Source organism: Equus przewalskii, chromosome 28, assembly GCF_037783145.1.
Source record: "Equus przewalskii isolate Varuska chromosome 28, EquPr2, whole genome shotgun sequence".
NCBI classification, from domain to species: Eukaryota; Metazoa; Chordata; class Mammalia; order Perissodactyla; family Equidae; genus Equus; species Equus przewalskii.
The window spans coordinates 4,013,873-4,039,966 of NC_091858.1; the positions used below are offsets into that span (position 1 = coordinate 4,013,873).

Below are 26,094 nucleotides of genomic sequence, written 5' to 3' on the forward strand. Positions count from 1 at the left end.
TTTATAACGCTGTTGGCCACCCCAAGAGATTTATGGGTCATGTGGTCCCTGGAACCTGGGGATCTGGAGCAGCTGGAGAGGGCCATGTGGCAGGAGCTGTGGCCATTGGTGGAGGAGCAAAGGAAGGCACTGGAAAAGTGGTCTAACAGGGAGGGAACCGGTAGTCAGGAATAGGTAAACTAAATTCTTCCTCTCCTGCTCTCCCGTGCAGGACCAGCTACACAACGTGTGGGACCTTGTTAAAAAATTATTAGGAATTTCAAGACAGTGACAGCAGACTATTAAACCAAGTGCAAGGGCTTTCTGGGTGCTGTGGCCTGTGTGACTGCATGGGTTGCACACTGCGTTAACCATGTTTCTGGCATCTGTATGTTTGATGCTTTAAAATCTGCCCTATATGCAGAGGTTGGGCATGCCTTGCTCTGGACAAAATGGGACAACGCCTACCCATGAAGTTGACCCTGCCTGCCTGCCTCCCATAGGCTGAAGTTAACCAAAGACCAGAGGGCAAAAGCCTGGTAGAACAAGTGAGTAAGTATTGGCATCTTAGGGCCTATAGCATAGCTGGGGTGAGGTGGGAAAGGAGATTTGGTGGAGTGAAGTATATCCAGCACACACCTCATCTTTCCTAATAAGGTGGCATCAATTGATATTTGTTTAATAAATGAATGAAGGGCCTGAACATTTCTCATGTGGCTTTTACTAGTAGTCACTTGAAGAGAATTCTGGTAAAGGTGTGTCCTTCCTCTCCTGACATGGGAGTCATTTTTCCAACAGCTTTATTGAAGTATAATTGACATACAGTAAAGTGCGTATTTTTAAAATGTACACTTTGATAAGGTTTGACGTGTGTATACCTGTGAAGCCATCGCCACAATTAAGATAGAGAACGTATCTATCTGTCCCCAAAGTTTTCTGTGTCCCTTCATAATTCCTCCTTCCTGACTCTCTCCACCCTTCACTGTGTCGGGAAACAGCTGATCTGCTCAGTCACTATCCATCAGTTTACATTTTTTCACATTTTATGTAAATGGAGTAAAATAGTATGTGATTTTTTCTTGGCTGGCTTCTTTCACTTGAGATTCATGCATATTGTTACATGTATCAGTAGTTCAGATTTTTAATTACCAAATAATATTCGATTTTATGGATATATTACAATTTGTTTGTCCGTTCATCTGTTGATGGACATTTGGGTTATTTCCAGTTTCTAGCTCTTACAAATAAAGCTGCTATGAGCTTCATGTACAAGTCTTTGTATGGACCAGTGCTTCATTCTGTTGGGTAAACACCAGGGCTGGAATGGTTGGATCATATGGCAGGTGTTATGGACTGAATTGTGTCTCCCTGAAATTTATATGTTGAAGTCATAACCCCCAGTACCTCAGAATGTGACTGTATTTAGAGAGAGAGCCTTTAAAGAGGCAATCAAGTTAAAATGGGGCCATCAGAGTGGGCCCTAATCCAATGTGACTGGTGTCCTTATAAGAAGAGGAGATTAGGACACAGACAATATGAACAGAGGGACGACCATGTAATGACGTGAATAAGGCAGCCATCTACAAGCCGAGGGGAGAGGCCGCAGAAGAAGTCAAACCTTGTAGAAGCGATGTCTTAGACCTCTAGGCTCCAGGATTGTGAGAAAATAAATTTACATTGGTTAAGCCACCCATTCTGTGGTCCTGGTTATGGCGGCCCTAACAGACTAATATAGTAGGTGCATGTTTAACTTTGTAAGAAATTGCCAAAGTCATCGTACTGGTTTACGTTCCCCAGCAGTGTATGAAAGTTCCAGGTACTCCAAATTCTTGTCAACACTTGGTATGGTCAGTCCTTGTTATCTCAGCATTCTAATGGGCATGTAGTGGTATCTCAGTGTGGTTTTAACTGGTATTTTCCTAACGGCCAATGATGTTGAACATCTTTTCATGTGCTTATTTGACGTTTGGAGAAATGTCTGTTCAAATCCTTTGCTTTTTTAAAAAAATTGTATTGTTTGTTTTCTTATTATTGAGTTTTGAAAATTCTTTATATATTTGCATGTAAGTCTTTTATTAGATATGTGATTTATAACTATTTTCTCCCTCTTAGGTGGTGGCTTGTCTTTTAATTCTCTTAACTGTGTCTTTTGGAAAACAATACTTCTTGATTGTAATTATGTCCAAATGGTCCGTTTGTTCGTACTCTGTGGATTGTGCTTTTCATGGCAGATCTATGAAATCTTTGCCTAATCTATGGTTACAAAAATTTTATCCTGCATTTTTTTTTTCCAGAAGTTTTGTTGTTTTAGGTTTGACACTTAGGTCTGTGTTGAGTCAACTTTTTTTAACATGTTAGGCATGGATCGAAGTTCTTTTTTTTTTGCTTATGGATATCCAATTTTTCCAGCACCTTTTGTTGAAAAGACTATCATTTCTCCAATAAATTTCTTTTGCATCTTTCTTTGTCAAAAATCAATTGACCATGTATGCGTGGTCCCACTCTATTCTGTCCCATTGATCTATTTTTTTTATATTGATGCCAATACCGCACTCTCTTGATTACAGTAGGTTTTTAATGTCTTGATCAGGTACCACGAGTCTTCTAACTCTGTTCTTTGTTTTCAAAGTTGTTTGGACTATTCTAAGTGCACTGCATATTCGTATGTATTTTATAATCAGGTCATCAATTTCTACAAATAAAAAAGCTACACAGATTTTGATTGGAATTGCATTGAATGTATAAATAACTTATAGGAGAATGTCATCTTAACAATGTTAGTCTTGTAATCCATAAATGCAATATATCTCTTCATTTATTTATCTTCTTTAATTTCTCTTAAAAATATATTGTAGTTTTTAGTGTATAGGTCTTGCACATATTTTGTCAGATTTATCCCTAAGTATTTCATGTTTTTGATGTTTTTTTAAGAATTTCAGTTTCTGATTGTTTTTTGCTAGTACATACACAAGTGATCTTTGAATATCAGTCTTGCATCCCGAGACATTAACTCAGTGATTAATTCTAGGAGCTCCTTAAAAAGCTTCTATATTACATTCTACACATACAATCATGTTGTTTGTGAATAAAAAATTTTATTTCTTCATTTTGTGGAAATGAATGAAGCCCACTCAAATGGGAGCAAGCAAAGGCTATTTATTCAGCACTTGCTACAGTAAGGGAGTCAGCCCCCATGACTTACATTGGCAGACTCAAAGGCAGGTAGAGGAGTGGGAAAGCTTTATAGTGGAGAAAAGGCAGGGATTCAGATATGCCCAGATTGGAAGCATCCAGATTGGACTGGACTGTCTTGGCAATAGGAAGCTAAAGGTGTGTTAGCTAGATGTGGGCCTCTATGTGATTGCTTTTTTCTTTCTCGAACTTGTTCTAAGTTGGAATCAGGGGAAAAAATCAGAGAAGATTTAGTTATTAACCATGTTCTGGCAGTTTGGGGTTATTGCTACAGGAATTACTGTTTGGCTTCTTAGACTGCTTGCTACAGATAGTAATTTCACTCTCTGGGCTGGTTACTGCAAATAGTAGGTTGACTTCCAGGGCTGTTTGCTACAACTATGGGTCAGAATTCATTATTTATATATGGTCTAGCCATTATTTACTTTTATATTTAGTGTTTCACTTTACAATATGGATGCATTTTATTTCGTTTTCTTGCTTTATTGCACTGGCTAGAACCTCTAGTATAATATTGCATAGAAGAGGTGAGAGTGGACATCCTTGTCTGATTCATCTTGGGGAAAACATTCAGTTTTTCCCCATTAAGCACAATGTCAGCATTAGGTTTTTTATAGATGCCTTTATCAAGTTGAGGAAGTTCCCTTCTATTCCTAGTTTGCTGAAAGTTTTTTTAAATCAGAAATTGATGTTGGATTTTCTCAAATGCTTTTTCTGCATCTATTCTGATGTTCATATGAATTTTCTTCTTTTCTTTCCTTTTTTCTATTTTTTTGTTTTGTTTTGTTTTTTGTCTGTAGCTATGGTGAATTCCACTGACCAATTTTCAAACGTTGAATCTACGTTGCCTTCCTAGGGTAAAGCCTGCTTGCTCATGATGCGTTATCCTTTTTATACATTGTTGGATTTGATTTGCTAAAAATGCATTAAGAATTCTTATCTACTTTTGTGAGGAATACTAGTCAGTAGTTTTCTTTCTTTGCAATGTCTTTGTTTTTGGTGTCAGAATAATGCTGGCCTCATAGAATGAGCTGGGAAATTTTCCTTCCTCTTTAATTTTCTGGAAGAGTTTGTGTACAATTGGTGTTATTTCTTCATTAATTTTTTGGTAGAAGTTCCCCGTGAAACCATCTGAGTGTGATGTTTCCTTTGTGGGAAAGTTTTTAACTACAAACTCAGTTTCTTTAATAGATATGCTGTTTGGGTTATCTCTTCTTCAGTGAGCTTTGGTAGTTTGTATTTTCAAGGAATTTCTCATTTCATCTAAGTTGTAAAATTAATTGGCATAAAATTTCCCGTAATATTCTCATTATTAGTTTAGTATCTCTAGACTCTGTAATGATGTCACCTCTCTCATTCTTGATATTAGTGATTTGTCTTTTATCTCTCTCTTTTTGCTGATTAGTCTGACTACAGGCTTATCAATTTACTGATCTTCTCAGAGAATCAGCTTCTGCTTTCATTGATTTTTCTGTCTTTTTTTTTTTCTGTTTTCTACTTTCTTGATTTCCACTTCATATTTATTTTTTCCTTTCTTTTACTTTCATTAGGATTAATTTGCTCTTCTTTTTCTGGTTTTCTAAAGTAGAAGCTGAAGTCATTGATTTGAGAACTTTCTTCTTTTCTAACACAAGCATTTAGTGCTCTAAATTTGCAGTGGCATTTTCAAAGTGTCTTTATCATGAATCGCAGAGTGTAACATTGACTGGGACATTAAAAATTGTCATATCCTACCTTTGTATTTTATAGCTAAGGAACTATAAATTAGTCAGCATCTCAAAATTAATGTGTTTCTCCGTTAGTGTTTAATCAACTTCTCTTGTGAAACCAGTTTCGGAATGTTAACATACCTTTATACTGAGAAACAGAATCTAACTTTCTGTTCTGTTTTAATCTTTGTAACAGATTTCAAAATTACATTCCACCTACTCATCTTTGCACCTAGAATAACCTTCAATGAAATGAAACCCCAATTTTCTTCTGTTAGCACAACCTGTGGAACCTCTTTTTGTACCTCTATTCTAGGGCCTAGACTCTTGAGGAAAGGGAAAGCTATTAGACATATTACAGCCAAAAGAATATCAAGAAATGGCAGGCTTATGAAGGGTAGCTGAGTGAATTCTGGCCAATAAATTGGAAGGTGCAAGGCCTGCATGAGGAGGATAAATGGATGGATGTTCATGGAACGTGATGTTGAGATTTCACAAGAAACTAACTAGAAAGTCATGCTGGCTTGGCTCTTTTTTCTTTTGGTAGCAATAACTCAGCTGATATAATCCACATGCCAGATGACTTATAGTGGTGTCTGGCCCTTGTTTGTATTTATTATGCATCAAAAGTTTGGAGAATAACTGAATGAATAAATGGTTGTTGTACAGTTGTACAAACTGTTAACCTGCCGTGGTCCATGGCCATTTGCTTCCTCTCATAGTTGAAATAGCACAGGGTTTGTTTTTTTTTTGTAGAGTTGATTTAATCTAGTAAAAGAAAGCTAGAAAGTTAACAGGGTGCCAACATTAGTTAATTTCCTCCTTCATCTTGGCTCAATTTCATAAATTCACTCTCAGCTGAGAGGAATACGATCTGAAATACCAGGAACTGGATTTAAATATGACTTGGAAGCAACATATCACCCCTTGTTGAAGTCCAGAAGAAAGGGCTCCATGGAGGAGAACAGATGGTTGTGTTTAAGGCACTAATTTCTGCTGGATTCCTAATTCAGCAAAGAAGAAAGGAACCAGCAGCCGCAGCCTCCCCTTGGCTGCTGTGTTTTGTCATGTAAGCCAGAAACAACTGCGGTGGGCTGCTGAGGAGCTAAAGGCAGCTAAACCCTCCATCTTTTTTAAAAAAATAATAGTCATAATTTTTCCACCCTTATTCATCAGTTTTCAAAATTTTAGTACATTTATATGAAACAGCAAATCAGTCAGCAGGTGAAAAGAAGTGGGGCAGGCTTACTCGAAATCTAGTTAAGAGCAGGTGGCAGGAGGGAAAGGGCTGTGCGTGGTGCTGCATAATCATATGGTGCCCAATAATGTCAGGATGAAGACATTATTTTCCTTGGATGAGAAAATGTCCAGCCTGAATGCGTGATTACACTGGTTAAATACTTCTCAGTAAGTCTTGGCTAACTTTATATGTGCATATTTATCTGTGGGCTGACTTTTGCGATGAGATTCTGAATCAAAATTAGATTGTCAAGAATGATGAGGGTATGGAAGAAATTATAGAATACTGACCATGTGTCTGAGAAAGACAAGCAGAACTGAGTTTGACAGACAGTTGTTTCCTTTGCTTTAACTTCAGTCTTGAGACAGCAAGACTAATCAATATGCTATATGTAATCAATTCCAATCAAGAGGCATATTTTGGACACCTCCTGTATATCCTGCCTTGTTAGAATATAAAAGATTCGTATGTTGCCCTTTATCAAAGTGGTTGTGGTTTGGGGCTACATGAAATATGCCGGGGAGATATTACATACGCATGAGATATCCTGGGGAGTATTTTATGAATTGCTTAAATGAAAGTAATAAAGAGGCTAAAATATATGGTAAAGACAGTGAGAGCTGTGAAAGGTTAGAACAGGATGAAATTCACGTCTGGAGTGACTGGGGAAGAGTTTGTAGAGGGGTCAGGCTTGGAATAGACATAGAAGGGTTATTCTATTCAAAAATGCAAATGGGAGGCATATGTGTATACCAAGAATTGGAAAGAAAATCAACAAATATGCAGAAGCACGAATATGCGTTTTATGATCTTAGGATGGTAAGGGGAAATTATCCTGTGGTACGGCATTGTAATTAAGACTTTAGCCTCTGGAGTCAGAAAACCTGTCTTCAAATCCTGACTCTATACAACCTACTAATTTTGTACCTTTGTACAAGTTAGATTAAACTTCAGGTGCAGAGGAATAAGTTAATTACACTCAAAGTTCATGACGCGTTCTCCAATTGGTCTATGCAGGGGCTTCTCCTGTCATTTATTACTTGTGTATTTTATCTCCACACTCTGGGAAGGACTTGACCTTGGACAAGGCAGCTCTCTAGTGGAGAGAATCCCTGAGAAGGTTGACAGCTGAAGGCTATCCGCTGACAGCACTCCCAATAGCAGGGGCAGCAAGTTCTCCACTGAAGAGGATCTGGGCAGTGCATCTTCACGTCTGTCAAGCTAGCTAAATGCTCCTACAAGGTCTAATGGTCCATCTATTGGTTCTGTCAATTTTTCTAGATAAAAGTTTTTATTATTTACAACATTGAATTGTAGCTCCTCCCTTCCTATTCTTGGATCTCTTTTTCTTTTTCTTTCTTCCATGATGTCCATAGAGAATTCCAGTGCTGTAGTTGGTGGCAACAGTGACAGTGGTTGTATTTTTCTTGTTTCTAGTCTTTAAAAGAAGACAATCAAAAGTTCTCCAATAAGTGTAATGGTTGTTGTAGATATTTCATGTAACCTATATGGAGACAAGAATATTATTTTTCCCTAGTTTACTAAGTTTTTGAAAAAGTATAAATAGGTACTGGATTTTATCATATGATTTTCCTGCATTGGTTGAGATATGATTTTTTTTCTTCCTTTAGTCTATTAACTTGGTGAATAATATCGATTTTTTTGATGTTGTGCTATGCTTGCCTTCTTAGATAATAATCCATGATTGATCGTGATACATTACTTTTAAAAAAACGCAATGTTGTATTTAGTTCATTAATTTTACTTAACAGTTTTGTCATCTACATTAAAATTTTTTTATTTAATAGATTTTATTTTTTTAGAGCAGTTTTAGGTTCACAGCAAAGTGGAGAGGGAGGTACAGAGGTTTCCCATATACCCCCTGCCCCCGCACTTGCATAGCCTCCCCCGTTATCATCGTCCCCCACCACAGTGGTACTTTTGTTACAATAGATGAACCTGCATTGACACATCATAATCACCCAAACTCCATAGTTTACATTAGGATTCGCTCCTGGTGTTGTACATTCTATGGGTTTGGGCAAATGTATAATGACCTGTGTCCACCATTATAATATCATAGAGGGCATTTTCACTGCTCTAGAAACCCTCTGCGCTCTGCCCATTCATCCCTCCACCTCCCTTCCCCCTGGCAACCACTGATCTTTTTCCTGTCTCCGTAGTTTTGCCTTTTCTAGAATGTCATATAGTTGGAACTATATGGTAGCCATTTCACATTGGCTTCTTCTTAATAATGCACATTTGAGATTCTTCCGTGTCTTTTAATGGCTTAATAGCTCAATTCTTTTCAGCACTGAGTAGTATTCCATCATCTGGCTGTACCAGAGTTTATTTATCTATTCAGCTATTGAAGGACATCTCTATTGCTTCCAAGTTTTGGCAACTATGAATAAAGCTGCCATAAACTTCCAGGTGCAGGTTTTTGTGTGGACACGAGTCTTCAATTTAAAAAAAAAATCAAGAAGTATTCTTTTCTTCTTATCAAAGAAAAATAAAGTTGAACCATATGAAATTGCCAATATTTGATCATTTTCACTTACAAACATAGTAGTGTCACATGGTTCAACATTCATGAATGTGGTATATTACATTGATGGATTTGCATCTGTTAGACCAGTAAATTTCACATGGTCCTGATGTGTAATCCCATTACCTAATATTTCTACTTTTTACTTTTTATGATTTTATGTTTTTCTTCATATTGGTTATATCTTCCCAACTCCTTAAATATATTTATCATCCTTATTTAAAATTTTTGGCTGGTGTATTCCAATATCTTTGCTTCACTGGGTTTCGTGCCTGGTTGCCTGCAAGAGTGCTGGTGTTCCAGCCAAAGACAGGAACATGGAAAAGGGAGCGAGGCGGGGGAGGAGAGACAGTGGCTTCTCTTTGGGAGTGCTGAGTTCAAGTGGGAAAGCAGGATGGCTAAGGGGAACCTTCTGAAGGCGGTTAGGGAGAGGAGAATGGAAGTTGGGAGGGAGGAGGAAAGAGAAGATTGTGAGAAACGAAAACTGGCGGCCAGAGTTTGAGAGCTGCGAGATGTCAGAGCAGAGCCTCTGCCAAATGCAGGCTTCTTTCAAGCTCCGTGCTTCTCAGCCTACTCCTTGCGAGGCCCTGGGAGACTGGCCTTGAGACTGCTTCTTCCTGATTTTGCCTCACGCTGGACTGCAATCCAGCTGAAGCTGGAGATAGTGCTGCCAGTCTCTTTTTTCTTTCAATCTGAGCTTGGCAGCCATAGAAGGGGAAGGGAGGGGAGAGGATTAGAAAGGTGGCAAAGTAGAGCTGCAGCTTTCAAAATCCACTTGCCTTCTCAGCCCTTGGGGAGCTGGTGAGAAACCTAACAATTCTTATTAGGTCTGAAATCTTCCTTTCAGAAAATTCCATATGATTCTGAATCAGGAGGTCCAAAGACCAAATTTTGAGAAGAATTGGAAGGAAAAGGACTCCTCCAGGTCTGGTCTGCATGCAGAGGGGCAGGCAATGAGGTGGGACCCAGGGATCCCTGCACTCCCCCTGCTGTCCCCAAGGAGGGGGCGCTCTGCATTCCAGGGCCTCTGGCAAGGTAACCTCTGGCTTCTTTTGGCTGAGTCTCTCCCTGGACCCTGTAGCTGAGAGAAAGGGGTGACACAGGGACTCTGAGAATATCTGGTGAGTATTTTGTGGTTAAAACCATCTTCTCCTGAACACGTGTGTCTCTCTGTACCGCCTGGCTAGAGAGCATGAATTATTTCCAAAATTCCCTATTTTTCTTTAATCATGCTATCTAGTTCAAAGCAACCTGCAAACAGACTAAACTCTGGACCTTGGACTAGGCATATAGACAAGGTGAAAAGGAGGAGGTGGGGGAGCTGCAGGTAATGGCACAGTTGCAGCTGGCAGCCAGTGCCTGTTTCCCCTGAAGGTCTGTAGAGTAGTATTAAACAAAACAAATATTGCTGGAAAAATAAAATACGCCTCTGGGTACTTGACTCTAAGGATTTAGGAGAAAAAAAATTTCTGTTTCCCCAGCATTAAGTGAAACAAAGCCACTAACCTATCTTTCCACTAGCAATGTGGCTGGACCCTTCCAAATTCGACTTCAGCGGCTGTGAGGATTCCCAGCCCCGTCCCATTTCAGGTGTGACAGTGTGGGAAAGTCTAGCTCAACCACGGGGGCAAACACTGGGCTGGGATAACCGGAGATGCTGTTCCGTGCACATTCTTTTACACTGGGAAACGTTCCTAATAAGTTTGCTGATTACTTTTTTCAGATTATAAAAGTTACGTGTACCTAGAAGTACTCTTCAAAATAGGATATAAAACCTTTGAAAATAAAGTTGACATTTCAAGTGTGCCAGAGGAAACTGACCTTGAAAATACAAATTCTTTGTAAGTTGGAGAATCTCTTTGTTAGCCAGATGTTATACTGTTTTGTTTGTCCAGTTTTTTTTTTACTATTGCGGTGCTAAAGTGAGGTCTATTTGAGTTATGTCTTATAGTCTGAGTCACCAGGCTGTTTATTTATTTCAGCTTTTTTTGTGGTATAATTGACAAATTAATTTGTAAGATACTTAAAAAGTGTACATTGTGGTGATTTGATATAGGTACATATTACGAAAGGATTGCACCCACCTGGTTAATTAACGCAGCCATCACCTCATGTATTTATCATATTTCTCTTTTTTTTTGGTGAGAACATTTAAGTTCTACTCTCTTGGCAAACTTTAATGATACAATACAGTGTCGTCAACTATAGTCACCATGTTTTACATTAGATCCTCGGGCCTTATTCATCTTATAGCTGAAAGTTTGTACCTTTTACCAACCCTCCTTATTTCCCCTACCCCGCAGCTCCTGGCAACCACCTTTCTACTCTCTGTTTCTATGAGTTTGACTTTTTGTTTATTTCTCCTTTTTAGATTTCATATAAAGTGATACCATGCAGTATTTGTCTTTTTCTCTCTGGCTTATCTCACTTAGCATGATGCCCTAAAGATCCATCAATGTGTCCAAAATAGCAGGATTTCCTTCATTCTCGTGACTAATACTACATTATACATATATGTATTTATTATATACTATATAATTATACATATACATTATATATTATATAATTATATACATTACATATATACATCTTCTTTATCCATTCATCCATCAATGGACGCTTAGGTTGTTTCCATATCTTGGCTGTTGTGAATAATGCTACAATGAACATGAGAGTGCAGATACCTTTTTGATATCCCATTTTCATTTCCTTTGGATATATTCCCAGAAGTATCTGGATCATATGGTGATTCTAACTTCAATTTTTTTGAGGAATCTCCATACTGTTTTCCTAGTGGCTGTGCCAGTTTACCTTCCCATCAACAGTGTACAAAGGTTTCCTTGCCAACACTTGTTATTTCTTGTCTTTATGACAATAAGCATTCTAACAGGTGTGAGGTGATAATCTCATCGTGGTTTTGCTTTACATTTCCCTGACGATTAGCGATATTGAGCACCATTTCATGTATAATTGGCCATTTACATATATGCTCTGGAAAAATGTCTATTCAACTCCTCTGCCTATTTTTAGCTGGATTGTTTTTTGTTGTTGTTATTGTAATTGAGTTGCATGAGTTCTTTATATATTTTGGATATTAACCCCTCCATGATTTGCAGATATTTTCTCCCATTCCATAGGTTGCCTTTTCATTCTCTTGATGGTTTTCTTTGCTGTGCAAAAGCTTTTAGTAGAAGGAAAGAAATATCAAAGAGCAGAGTGGAAATAAATGAAATAGAGACTAAAAAGACAATAGGAAAGAGCAACAAAACTAAGAGCTGGTATTTTGAAAGGATAAATAAAATAGACAAATCTTTCCTAGACTTACTAAGGCAAAAAGAGAGAGGACTCAAAAATAAAATTATGAATGAAAGAAGAGACATTACAACAGATACCACACAAATACAAAGGATCATAGAAGACTGCTATGAATAATTAGATGCCAACAAATTGAAGAACCTAGAAGAAATGGATAAAACCTAAAAACATACCACCTACCAAAACTGAATGATAAAGAAATAGAAAATGTGAACAGACTACTAATGAGTAAGGAGTTTTGATCAGTAATCAGAAACCTCCCAACCAAGAAAAGTCCAGGACCAGATGGCGTCACTGGTGAATCTACCAAACAGTTAAAGAAGAATTAACACCAACCCTTCTCAAACTCTTCCAAAAAAGTAGAAGAGGAGGAAACAGTTCTAAACTCACTTTCCAAGGCCAGCATTACCCTGATACCAAAACCAGACAAGGACACTACAAGAAAAGAAAATTACGGCCTATTATCACTCACAAACATAGATGCAAAAATCCTCAACAATCTATTAACAAACCAAATTCAACAGTACATTAAAAGGATCATACAGCATGATCAAGTGGGATTTATTCCAAGGATGTAAGTATGGTTCAACCTCTGCAAATCAATCAATGTGATACACTACATCAACAAAGTGAAGGATAAAAATCACATGATCTTCTCAATAGATGCAGAAAAAGCATTTGACAAAATTCAGCATCCATTCATGATAAAAACTCTCAACAAGCTGGATACCTCAACATAATAAAGGCCATATATGACAAGCCCACAGCTAACATCACACTTAACGGTGAAACACTGAAAGCTTTTCCTCAAAGATCAGGAACATGACAAGGATGCTTACTCTCACCACTTTTATTCAACATAGTATTGGAAGTCCTAGCCACAGGAATTAGGCAAGACAAAAACAAAAGTCTTCCAAAATGGAAAGGAAGAAGTAAAACTGTCTCTATTTGTAGATAGCATATTATATGTAGAAAAACCTGAAGACTCCTCCAAAAAGCTGTTAAAACTAATAAATGAATTCAGTAAAGTTGCAGGGTACAAATCAATATACAAAAATCAGTTGCATTTCTATACAATAACAATGAACTATCAGAAAGAGAAATAAAGAAAACAATCTCATTTACAGTTGCATCAAAAAGAATAAAATACCTAGGAATAAATTTAATCAAGGAAGTGAAAGATCTGTACATTGAAAACTACAAGACATTGATGAAAGAAATCAAAGGAGACACGAAGAAATGGAAAGATATTCCATGCTCATTGATTGGAAGAATTAATGTTGTTATAATGTCCACACTACCCAAAGCAATCTACAGATTCAATGCAATCTCTATCAAAACTCTGAAGGCGTTTTTCACAGAATTGGAAACAATCCTAAAATTTGTATGGGACCACAAAAGACTCTGAACAGCTGAGGCAATCTTGAGAAAGAAGAACAAAGCTGGAGGTATCACACTGCCTGATTTCAATCAATATTACAAAGCTATAATAATCAAATAGGCATAAAAATAAATACATGGATCAATGGAACAGAATAGAGAGCCCAGAAATAAACCCACACATATATGGTCAATTAATTTATGACAAAGGAGCCAAGAATATACAATGGGAAAAGGATAATCTCTTTGATAAATGGTGCTGGAAAAACTGGACAGCCACATGTAAAAGGAGGAAACTGGACCTCATCTTACACTGTACACAAAAATCAACTCAAAGTGGATTAGACTTGAATGTAAGACCTGAAACCATAAAACTCCTAGAAGAAAACGTAGCAGGTAAGCTCCTTGGCATCAGTCTTGGCGATGATATTTTTGGATTTGACACCAAAAGTAAAGGCAACAGAAACAAACATAAGCAAGTGGGACTATGAAACAAAAACAGACCACAGAACAAAAAGCTTCTGCTCCCCTGGCTATTTAAGTAGTTAACAAGCGTTTGTAGAGGAGCTCCTCCGTGTAGAAATTTTAAAGGTGCATTGTGGGGATAGATTAGGACTATAAAAATAACCAAAAATTGGGAATTCAGTCATAAGAACAGAGTTCAGTTTGAGAATAATTATATGGTACATGCTAAGGAGTATAAAATAATAGGGTAAAAGAGAACTTAAAGTGAAAATGTTATACAGAGTAAAGAGGTCACAGCTGAGCCTTGCTGCTGCTCTCGTCCTTGTCGTGGTCGTCTGGGTGATTGTCCTGCCTTGCTGGGCCAGTCGTCCATTCCACAAGGGCAGGGACTCTGTTTTACCTCGGTTTCTTCACAGACTAAACCTCACTCCATGCGAGGAAGTGGAGACGGCACTAGTGTTTGCCCGTGGCAGGAGTGGGGTTAATCTTGCAAGACTTCACACAATGTTGTTTTCATAGAGTGCTAGCATTTTTCTTATTCCAGACATGAATTGTATAACAGAAATCAAGAGATTTGGGGAAATGCTAGCCCAAGGTTGGCTTGTACTATTTAGGCTTTCCCATTTTGGAAGAATTTGATAGCTTTGTTACTTCAACTCACCCCGTCCTCTCTGACCACACTGGCTTTATTGTTTCTCTCGTCTCTAACTTTAACTTCTTTACAAGGGGCTTCTGGGGGAATATCATTTTTGTTTTTGTTTTTTTACCCCAAACAGCAAAAGAGAGGCCTCCATGAGGCCTATCACATTATTTATCCTCTGGTGTTCTCTTATTTCTCACACGGTTCTGCTTAAAATACACAGACATCATGGAGACATATTTAGCTCTGTCCTCACACCACGTAAAAATGGTTCCTCTGTGCTTTGGTGGTAATTCAATTTTTTGAGTTGCAAGACTTTGATTTAAAATTGTAATGGATTGATGTAGTCCCTTGTGTAGGCAGACAGAAGTACGGATTTAGTGCAAACACGTTTACACAATTATGAATCCTGCACATCCCACCATACACGTTTTTCTCCAGCAAAAATTCACGTTTTCCTAATGCTTGTTTAAGATAAGCGTTTCTCGTTTCAACTGCTCTTTTAAAAATGTTTCAGAAAAAAATAAAGTGACCCAATTCTAGAAACTTTGAGGCTGTCCTTTTACTTGTGAAAAATGGACTGATTACTGTGTAAAGAGAAAAGACCCTGAGAGGGCATCTAGTTTAGCTGATGGCACACGTCGTGGTCAGCTTGGGCGGCCATAAAATACCAAAGAATGGTGGCTTACACAACAGACATTTACTCTCTCAGAGTTCTGGAAACCAGAAGTCATCCAGCAAGGTGCCAGCAGGGTTGGTTTCTGATGAAGCCTCTCTTCCTGGTTTGTGAAAGGCCACCTTCCTGCTGGGGCCTCACATGACCTTTGCTCTGTGCATGCAGAAAGAGGGCGAGCTCTCTGGGTCTCTTCCTCATCTTGAAAGGAGACCAGTCCTGCTGGATTAGGACCCTACCCTTCTGAACCCATTCAACCTTAACTACCTATCTCAAAATACAGTAACATTGGGAGTTAGAGCTTCAACATATGAATTTTGGGGCACATAATTTGGTCCATAACAGCACTAATGCCCAGTACCCTATAATTAAAAACTAAGAGACATATTACCCTAGGCCACACACAGGATAAATGAGACTGTACTAAGCCAGCATCTGGTGAGTCGGGATTCTTGGAAACAGTGGAGGAATTGACTCTGCCTTGTCCCAAACCTGCTCTTCCCAACAAGCTGGATCTGCGTGTGCCATGGCGTCTGCGGCAATATGACGCTCACTCTGCATCTTGACTTTTGTACCGGTTGCAGCAATTCCTCAGTTTCTTCAGAGCTTATGCTTCGAATTCAGACTTCATCAGTTCACCTACTGAGAGTGTTTCCTCCAGCGTGCACGCTCTGCAAAATGCCTGCAGGAGTTGTCGCTCCGAACACTCTTTGGTCTGCAGGCTCTCGGCTTCTCTCTGACCTGCACTGTAGCAGTGGGGGATGGAGATGGAAATAGATGGGTGATGGGTTTGGTTTCATTTTTAGAATGGAAGGGAATCTATAGCAATTATGTACACAACACTTTCACATAATCATTTTAATTAATCAAGGGTCTTGGGCTCTTTTTCTGGGATTGCCTCATCCTTTCATTCATGTGTTCAATCACTCAACCGACAAATCTTTATCGAGCACCGACTATGTGTCAGCCATGGTGATAGATCATGGGGATGCAACAATGAACAAAACAGATGTAATCCCTGTTGTCTGAGAATGCATAAGTTGCGGGATCTTGAGCAAGTCTCTTGGTCTTTCTGAGCCTTATTTTCCTCATCTTGAGATAGGACTATTAGAATGGTAAAACTTCAGTGTTGGAATGAATCTTTCAAATTATAATTTTTCCCTCTAATTATTGGGATGATTAGGTCTGTTAAGGAATTTGGAAAATTCAAAAAAAGCATATGTAAGGAAAATTAAAATTACCTGTGATCCATGATAAACAGTGTTAATCCTTTGGTATGTTTCTTCCTAGACACATCTTCCTTCATCCTTGCTTCCTTGCTCGGTCTACACACGCGTGCTCCTATATACACACATATATTTTTGTTTAAAAATTCTGGCATCATTTATATTCTGGTTTGAAACTGACACTTTTTTTCTTAGTATTATTTCATAGATATTTTTCATGTCATTGAATATTATTGTAATACTTGTTAATGGCCATCTGGTGATCTATCATATAAATATAATATTTATCCCTCTCGTTCGGGACATTAACTTATTTTCTCATTTTCCCTATTATGAGTAAATGGCAATACCTGTCTCTGATTGCTTCCTTAAAATAAATTCATAGAAGTAGCATTGTTGAATCAAACAAGTTTTTGCCTTTTGAATATATATTGCAAAATTTCCATCTCGGAAGATTGTCTCAATTTACATGCCTTTAACTGTGAACAAGAGTGCCAGCTTTCCTGCATCTTCACCAATATGGATATAGATATGTATATTTTGTAATTTTTTGCCAATTTAACGGATGAAAATATATACTTTTTAGTTTAAAAATTATAAGGTAGAATTTGGATGAGCTTCTTTGTGTATACCTTTTAGTTATTTGCATTTCTACAATTCTTATTTATATCATTTGCCTATTTTGTGTTGTTTTTTCCTTATAAATTTGTGAAGGCACTTTCTACCTTAACGGTATTAAACTGTTTTCTTTTACATGTTGCAAGTATTTTTCCTACTTTGTGGTTTGCCTCTTACATGTATATATTTCACTGATCAAAAACACATTTTTTTGTAGTCATATCTATGAATCTTGCTTCTTTTGCTTTGTTGTTTAGAAAATTTTCCATTCACAAAGTTATATATATTTTCCAAGTTTTCTTTTTGTTTTCAAATTACTGGGTCTATTTTGGGACTTTTTATTCTATTCCATTTGTTCTGCCATCAAAGCCACCCCGTATTTGGTCTAGTCTTTCATATGTAAGATCTCCAGTATCATTTTTTCCCACTTCCTCATCCTATTCCTTTCTGTCCTAGGAAGTGTGTCTGTCTTGACTTCCACACTGATTTGCAGTGTTGATTCTGTGCTTGAACTGCTATGAAAGACCTTCAAAATTACACTCTGATGTTTTTAATGTTCTTCCTCTATTGACTCAGATAGCACGTCTTCCTCTTAATTAGTTGTCATCTCACTTTTAGCTTTTACTCTCAGTTTGTATTTTCTTGAATTAAATGACACAAAACTTGTGCCATTTAAAACTTACTTCTATTTATTGTAGTAAATATTGTGCAAAGAATTGCTTGATGTCTCCTCCTTGAGAGTTTCTCCAAAGAGTTCTTGTGTGTTACAGAATTTTTTCGTAGGTGTCACTCATCCTTGGCAGAACGGAAGCTTACGCAGGCTGCACATGTCCCCGGTGGGTGTGGATTGGCCTGTAATCCTTTCACGTAGTCCACCTGAATCCTTTTAGGATCTTCTGATCCAATTTCAGCTATAGGACTGGATTACAGACCATTCCAGTAGCCCAGCAGACTGGGAGGAGGTCTGGACCGTGGGCATTGGGCAGTTCCAGCCGAAGAGTTTTGTTTCTTCCTTCTAGGGGCCAGTTTTCTCTTCTTAGTTTTTGCTTGGCCCATCTTCCACTCTAGTTACTGGAAGTTTCTATATCCAACCTCCTCCCTGTGGTTGATCAGGAAAGATGTGTCACTCTGGCATGGAGCTCACTTATCAGAGGGGGTCTCCAACTCGCGTTTTCTCTCTTTGATTTATCTGCATGTAACCTTGGCTTCCTAGTAAAATTGTGCTACAGCTTTTCTAGCGCCCAGCCCTGGCGTCCTCAGCCTCTGAGTGCTAAGTGGTGTTCTGCCAGGATGACTTCTCCTTCTTCCTGAGCGAGGGAGCCTCTATCTCCTGTCCGCTAGTCATCCCCGGGAGCCAGGAGGTGAGAACTTTGGGATTCATTGCTTTCCTTTGATCGGCTTCTCTTTACCCTAGAACAAGTAGAAATACCTCAAAATTGGAGGCACGTGATAATCGCTCTTCTGTAATTATCAGTCTGTTCCAGGTTTTCCCTTTTTCTCATAGTCCTCGGCTTTTTTTTAGCTGGTTTCTGGAAGAGGTATAATTAGATACCTACGATAAAATAAGATGCTGCAGACTTAACTAGGAAATCAGGAATGGGTCTTAAAGCTTATTTGAAATAACACCTCTCCTCACAGCCTCACAACTGTGATTCGAGGATAAAGCGAGACGATAAATGTGGAAGGACTTTGAAGGCTGTTTGGAGCATGCTGCAAATACAAAGTTGCGCTGTTATCTCGGCATTTTATGAGACCAGAAATCAGTAGCCTTGTTGGAAGCAAATTTGAGTTGTGAATTTTTTAAGGGAGTATGTGATAATGGAAGATGGTTATTTAGGTGAAGCACAAAGCCATTCTATTTCTGTGTTTCGCCCCCTTCTTTCACAGCAATACGTCTGAAAATAGAGGTTTGTCTTGTTCTTTATCCCTCCAAAGAAAAGGCTGGCCTGAATTTGCACTTTAGACTGTTTCTTTGAGTGCCAAGAGATTGTTTCAGCAAAAGAAAGTAATCTGCAGATAGGTCTGCCCCTGCACAGTGCCCAGCATCGGGGGCAAGGCTTTAATTAAAATGGAAGAGTTGGTAATTTCTGGCCTATCTGGGAAGCTTAAAGTTGATGTGGTTTGAATGAAAGTAATGACTTTTGCTTAAAATGCAAATATTAATGCAAGAAGGAGCCTGGGCCTGACTCTCGGTGCAATTGAAAGAGACTGTAATTTCTTTTTCACATCTTCTCCCTCAAAGTAATGGTCCTTTTCCCTCCTGAAACTCGGTAATATATACATTTAATCTGTAAGGTGTTTTTTTTCCTCCTTTAAGTTCTTTTCAGTTGGCAGTTGGTCTGTGTTTTGAAACTCCCAAAAGCAGTGCAAGTTTTAAGTATTGACAAGTCTTTGAAAAAGTCATAAGTGTTTGTTGTTGCTCATGTGTATTTGGATGACATACCCAGTTTCAGGAGTACCTTTCTTCCAGGTCTTCTCAGTGTGGTTGTCAGGCCAGCATCTGCCACGCATCCCCATAGTCTCTGTTCATACACGGAAAGAGCAAGTGGCCAAGCTGTGAAAAGTAGGCATGTTCACCATGGCGTTCGTATGTGCCAATATGAAGTTTTCAAATTTGAAGCAACATGTCTTGCTCTTGGATTAAGGAGGCTCATCTAAATTACCAAGTTTGCAATGAATTGCAATGAAAAAAATTTGCATTTTGAATGTTGATAAGACGTTAAAAAAGATAAATGGAAATGTGGTCAATTATACCAATATATGTTAAAAGCGTTCCAGACCATTGATGCTTTTTACTAATTACAATCATCGTGAGTAAAATGTATACTTAATGAGGAATTACAATGGCTTGAGCATTGTGAAATTATTTTTTATATTAAAGGTAAATTTGTTATAGAATTAAAAAATGAAAACCGTCCATACTCCTTCTACTCTAAGTCATGCTTTTTTCCTTTTCACTTATGATTGATATACTTATAAATATTTATATAATTTAATCACAGTATACAAACAATTTTGAGTTTAGCATTTTTCCTTCACTATTCATTATGTGGAAAGCATTTTCTTCTGTTTCCAGCTGACATGAGGGCCTTCCATGGCTGCTTTAACCAATCTCCTATTGGTGAATACGTAGCTGTCTCCCATTTTTTTTTGGTCCTATTTAGATAGCGCTGCAAGCAATATCTTTGCTCGAAAGTAATTTTAATTTTTCTTAGGGAAGGGTCTTTTTTTGTTTTTGTTTTTCAGAATAAATTGAAAGGAGTGAGATTACCGTGCCAAATGTCAAGCAATTTGGGGTAGTTAAGGGGTTGGGAGGAACCAGTGGGAGGAAGACATGGTGTGTGACTCAGTGTGCCGTCTTGAGGAAGAGGGGCGTGTGTCAGGAAGCCAGGAGAGGACTCACCAGCAGCGCTCCACCCTATCTGTGCAGGCCCAGCGCTGAGGCAGGCCAGCTATCGAGCACCAAGGAGCATTCTGCTAGGAACCTCTTTCCTTTTGTCAACCAACATCATCTGGATGTGGTTTTGGGTTTGAATCAGATTAACTAGGAAGGTGACTCCACACGGCTCTCGCTGAGAAGTGGGCTGTCCTCAGGGCCTTTACTTCCCACCGAGTGCGGCTCGCCTTGTGGCAGGGAAGGCACGGGATCCAGCCCAGGCCGCCTGGAAAAAGCAGCTTGGCAAAAGGGATTTGGCTAAATGGTGCATTAGAACGCCTCCACCGTCCTTCCAGAAGCAGGTGGTGTTTGCCAAAGCTCGGCTTCTCTTCACCCCTCCACAAGGGCAGCGGCAGCATGTGTTGTGCAGTCAGTCCTTCCATCAAACCTGGGAGCTGGGGAAGCTGAAGGAGAAAAACAGGCATTTAATGAACTGTCGCTAATAAGCCTCAGATCCCAGCATCACTAGTCACTGATGGCTTCACAGCTGAGTTTATCACGTACTTCCCTGTTCTTTTCAGCTAACGAGTCCTTACTAGTTTTGTCAAACTGCAATTAAATAACCCAGTGAACTTTGCCTTTGCTGGAAGTAGTCTTTTTGAAAGAAATGTCGTGTTTTCGGGAAAGAGAAGAAAACCAACCGCAAAACAGACCGCATTATGAGATTTCCGGTTTTGCGATGATTTTATTCTCTGGGATCCAGGGCTTCGAGTGGATTGATGCTGCAGGAACTGTGAGAAGAAGTTCTTTTATGGTGACAAATGCAAAATTGAAAACCCACTTCAGCCGCATTTTGCTCACACTGTTAGCACTTCATCTTTTCGCCAGTTGCCCGTCTGCCGTGGGTTGCACCAGCCCAGGCTCTGTGGCCACCTTCAGCATCTTGCAGGGTTTTTTTTTCTTTTTTTAAAAGATTTTATTTTTTCCTTTTTCTCCCCAAAGCTCCCCGGTACATAGTTGTGTATTCTTCATTGTGGGTTCTTCTAGTTGTGGCATGTGGGACACTGCCTCAGCGTGGTCTGATCAGCAGTGCCATGTCCGCGCCCAGGATTCGAACCAACGAAACACTGGGCCGCCTGCAGCGGAGCGCTCGAACTTAACCACTCGGCCACGGGGCCAGCCCCCATCTTGCAGGTTTTTAAGTGTTCCTTTTCATGTTTTTGACTATAGCAGTATTCCTAATATTACCACTACTCCTTACCTCCAAAAAACCAACAAAACTGTAGAAAATGTAGACAGATTCTACTAGTCAACATATTTATATGCAGAAAGAGAAATGCCAGTCTGTGCTGTGACCTTCTCAAAGACACGCAGAAGCTGAAGAATAATGTTGAAATCATCTGACCACAGGTCCACATTGGTCTCTGTTTCTCTGTCCTACCAATCTTTCAGGCAAACAAGAGTGTGGATAAGCCTTGATTAAAACTCACTATGCAACTTAGAAATGGCTACAAATATAGTTCCAAATCATACTTTAGTACTTTTACATGTGTGCAATGTTTTTTATGTTCCATTAGTACTTTTAAACCCATTTAAAGGCCTTAAAAGTGTTCAAGGACTGTTAAAAGCACAGTCTTCTTGCTCTAGGCACAATAAAGGAACTGAAAAAGTGATAAATGAGGAAAACCAGACAGAAAGGATTTACAATGCATCCTGTAAACAAGATGCAACTTGCTGTGTGTGCTCTGAAAATCACTTTGCCTTTGTGGCTAACCCATGAGGGCAAACCATTGGCTAGAATCAGCTGGGAATAAAGGCAAAGTGAAATCAAGGCCCAGAAAAGAAAGAAATTATCTCTGAGAAAAGGAAGGGGATGGGGGCCTGGAATTAGGCAGCAGTGGGTTAAAGGAGAGTTCCCATTATAGAGACCTCAGTGGAACCAAAGTTGGGGACTGGTGTAGTCAGTAGCAAGAAATGCTTACATTGTGTGGATTGCAGTTTTTCATATGCAATGTCTCATTTGATTCTCATGGCAACCCCAATAAATATTATTATGTTCTTTTTGCATATGGAGAAAATGAGACTCATTTTGGCTATAAACCCAAATGGGAGTGAGTGACTTGTTCAATATTACACACTAGAAAGTGGTAAGGCCGGAAGTGAGGTGCTGAACTTCTGACTATTTTATTATAGTGCTCTTTTCACTCTGCCGTCCCGCCTCGGGTAGCATCTGGGAAGTCAGAACTACAGTATTCTTTAAAGGTGAGGGGAGTTCGGGTGGGCTGTCAGCTGAACAACAGAGTAGAGGAAAGATGGAACTAGGAAGGGAGCAATTTCTCCACGCTGGGCGTGGATCAGTCAGGACAGGCAGAAATCCATAGTCCCGCTCATCCTGCAAGAGGTGGGGTTTTATTTGTTCAATGCCACCCGCCTGTTTGTATGTAGCTTGGGCTCTGATCAGCCCTCAGACTTGGATACAATATCTTTTGTTTGCTCATGATATCTGACTTTGGAAAATCCCTTTTGATAGCTTATTAAGGAGGCTCAGATATGGGAGAACCAGAGGAACAGACTTCTACTGGAGGCGCTGTGTGTGCCAGCTCCTCAGGGCAGGGCAGCAGGAGCGAGAGAGAAGGTAGGGGACCTGGCTCTCCACCACCTATGATCCTTACGTTATTCTCTTTGCAGACCTGTTCTTACTTTTGAGGACAGTTACATATATTGTTCATTTCAGGTTAAAAGATCCCAGTGGTTTTACCCTTCTTCATTAACTGTGTTTTCTTTTTTTTTTAAGATTTTATTTTTTCCTTTTTCTCCCCAAAGCCCCCCGGTACATAGTTGTGTATTCTTCGTTGTGGGTTCCTCTAGTTGTGGCATGTGGGACGCTGCCTCAGCGTGGTCTGACGAGCAGTGCCATGTCTGCGCCCAGGATTCGAACCGACGAAACACTGGGCCGCCTGCAGCGGAGTGCGCGAACTTAACCACTCGGCCATGGGGCCAGCCCCGATTAACTGTGTTTTCTAATCTTGAAATTATCTTGGCTTTATGACCTTGGGCAAGTCATTTACCCTATCGGAAACTTCATCCCATGTAACTCACAGGAGCGTGTGGAAATGTTTTCTAATGTGAGTACTTCTTGGCATTGGCAGTGGTTATGTTTCCAAGGATTTAAAATGCCTTCTCTTTCACGGTGTCTTCTCTGCTTTTCCTTCCCAGAGTCGAAAACATGCAAGCAAAGTCCGACTGTATTACATGCTTCACCCCAGGGACGGCGGGTGTCCTGCCAAGAGGCTCCGGTCAGAAAATGTGAGTATCTGCACCATGTGATATTCTTAGAGGATTTGTTCTATTTGCTAAGAATTTTGCAGGTCTAAGAATTGAGGTCACGTCCAGCTGAGTGGGAAAGCTAAGTGATTAGAAATAGTTCTCATCAAGTATTACAGAAAATGTTACGTGTAAACAAGTCTTCTTTTTCCTGCCAGAACTTGCCAGTCTAGTCTTGGAAGGCTTTTGGTGATGCCGCACTGGGACTGCGCAGAGAAAGACGGTACAGAGCGAGGTGGGTGAGGGGAGACAGGAGCCGTCAGAAGACAGAGAGCAGGGCAGACACGGCCTGAGTGGCAAACCTGTCAGAAATATCAGATCCTTTGCTTTTTACATATTTTACTTTTCCTTTGGTGTGTAAAACAGAATGCCAATTGATTCCTTTATAAGGAAGACTGTGCACATCTTGGAAATAAAAATACTCAGGGTTTTGGTCAGTGCCCCCTCTCCCTGAGGGAGCATTTACTTGGGAAGACAAATGATGATTAGAAAGGTGCTCAGAAGGTATAAAGTCAGAGCAAAGGGTTTACTTCAGCCAGGCCAAGGCAAAGACTGATGAAGTACGTGTTCCTGCCTCCCAGCAGGGGCTGCTTTTCCTAGTGAGTGGAATGTTCAGAGCCATCCATCGCAGAGGCCCCCAAGGTAAACACTGTGGGTCAGACACCGAATTTCCTCGCCTGTCGAGTTCCGAGGAGGCTGCAGGCATGGAATTCATACCCCACACTGCCACTTGTGCTTATGATCCTGTTTTCCTTCTGCTGCCATATAGATGTTGGTCTTCTTTTCTTATTAAAAATTAATATGTGATCATTGAATAAGCTTGACAAAAACTGTACTTGTGTATTCTTCACAGGTGAAAAAGAAAGAGCAAGTGAATAGCATGTGACCAAAGGCAGTGAGTGTCAGGGCTGGTGTTAATGAATTCCAAGCCATGCCTCTTAGCATCCCAAAATAAGCTGTTAATAGGCAGACTAATCTGAAACAGTGTGGGGTTTTCTTTACTGCCTTGGTGAAGCAGGATTTAGAGCTTATTGGAGGCAAAAGATGTCACAAAAACGTTGCAAGCTGCCAAGGAGTGGGATTGAGACTAGCGCTGTTAGGTCTTAGCTCTATGACCTCGGGCAAATAATTGATCTCTCTGAGCCTCAGTTCCCTCAATGAGGCTGTAATCGTCAGACTTCCCTCAGTGCGCTTTGTGAATATGCAATGAAATGATAGGTAATGAGGTACACCGCTACATGCCAGAGACTGAGGAAACAGATAAATAAGACCCAGACTTGCTGTAAAGAAACTCATGGTATAGTGAGGGAGATTAATATTGTATAAAAAATAGTGATAATGTCACAGAGTAGGTGTTCATTAATATTCTGCACAAAGTCCCATGGGGACAAAGGGCAAGTGAGTCATACCAGGGCAATCCAGTCAGGGAAGGTGTTCCTCAAGAGTTGGCATTTGAGCTGGGGTCTTCGGGCTTGAAAGGACTGTACCAGATGGAGGCAGTGGGAGTGGGGAAGGGGGACAGGTGCATTCTTAGGTACATTAACATCAAAAGAACTTTTGAAGCCACAGGAGAGTCAGCCTAAGCCAGTTTTCGTGTCATCTCAGAATCCTGTAGCTACGCTGAAGTCATGCTTTCCATCAGGTATATTAACAGAGAGAACAGCATTAGCTTTTTTGCCTTCCCTGGAAATTATCCAGCAATGGTGCTGTATTCCTTCATTCAATGGCCATTTATTGTCTTATCTAATAGTCAGAAGCAATGGGGTTCATGGACACTTGACAATTGGCTCTTTGAATAGATTATTTTTCATCCGCTCAAGTACTAATCATGTACTAATCAAGTACTAATCATGAATGTTGCACTTACTTATATCTGAGCTCCTAAGGAGGGCTCGATCGCGCGGGCGGAAACAGGGTGCTGGGCTCAGGCTGGTGTTACTTGAGGACATGGCCAGACCCATGATTCACCCCACTCAGGCTCTGGTTCTGCCAGAAACCTTGGGGTTTATGGAGGGGAAGATGTTTGGATTTTAGAGCAAGAAGTATTTGCAAGGATTCTTTACTAAAAACTCCTTTGAGAACGTTTTCCTCTGGTGTATCCTGGGTTTTGAACAGCTTGATCTACCAATGATTTATTTATTAAATCCTTTTTCTGTAATTTATTCATCATAGTATAAAAGTGAATCCATAAACAGGAAAAGCAACATAGTGATCTTACCTTTTTATAAGAGACGGTGGATGCTTTTATTAGGCTGTGTGTATTTTTCATAGGTGAATATGTCATTTCCATTAGGCATCTTGATGTACTGGATGCAGTGTGGAAGCCACCCTGTCCCTCTCCAGGGCTCTGAGTGTTGATGTGGGTAATTATTTGGACCAGCTTTCTTTCGTACAGACTCACACCTAAGG

General features: G+C 39.7%; 1 protein-coding gene across 4 annotated transcripts in view; it reads left to right on the forward strand.

The window, feature by feature from the left end:
• The window catches only part of ZMAT4 (zinc finger matrin-type 4), a 321,316-nt gene that overhangs the window by 89,967 nt on the left and 205,255 nt on the right, over positions 1 to 26,094 (forward strand). For all 4 annotated transcript variants that reach the window (XM_070598793.1, XM_070598796.1, XM_070598795.1 and 1 more), the window contains exon 3: positions 23,578 to 23,667. In XM_070598793.1, coding sequence (XP_070454894.1) covers positions 23,578 to 23,667 — 90 coding nt within the window. The remainder of the gene's footprint in view (positions 1 to 23,577; positions 23,668 to 26,094) is intronic.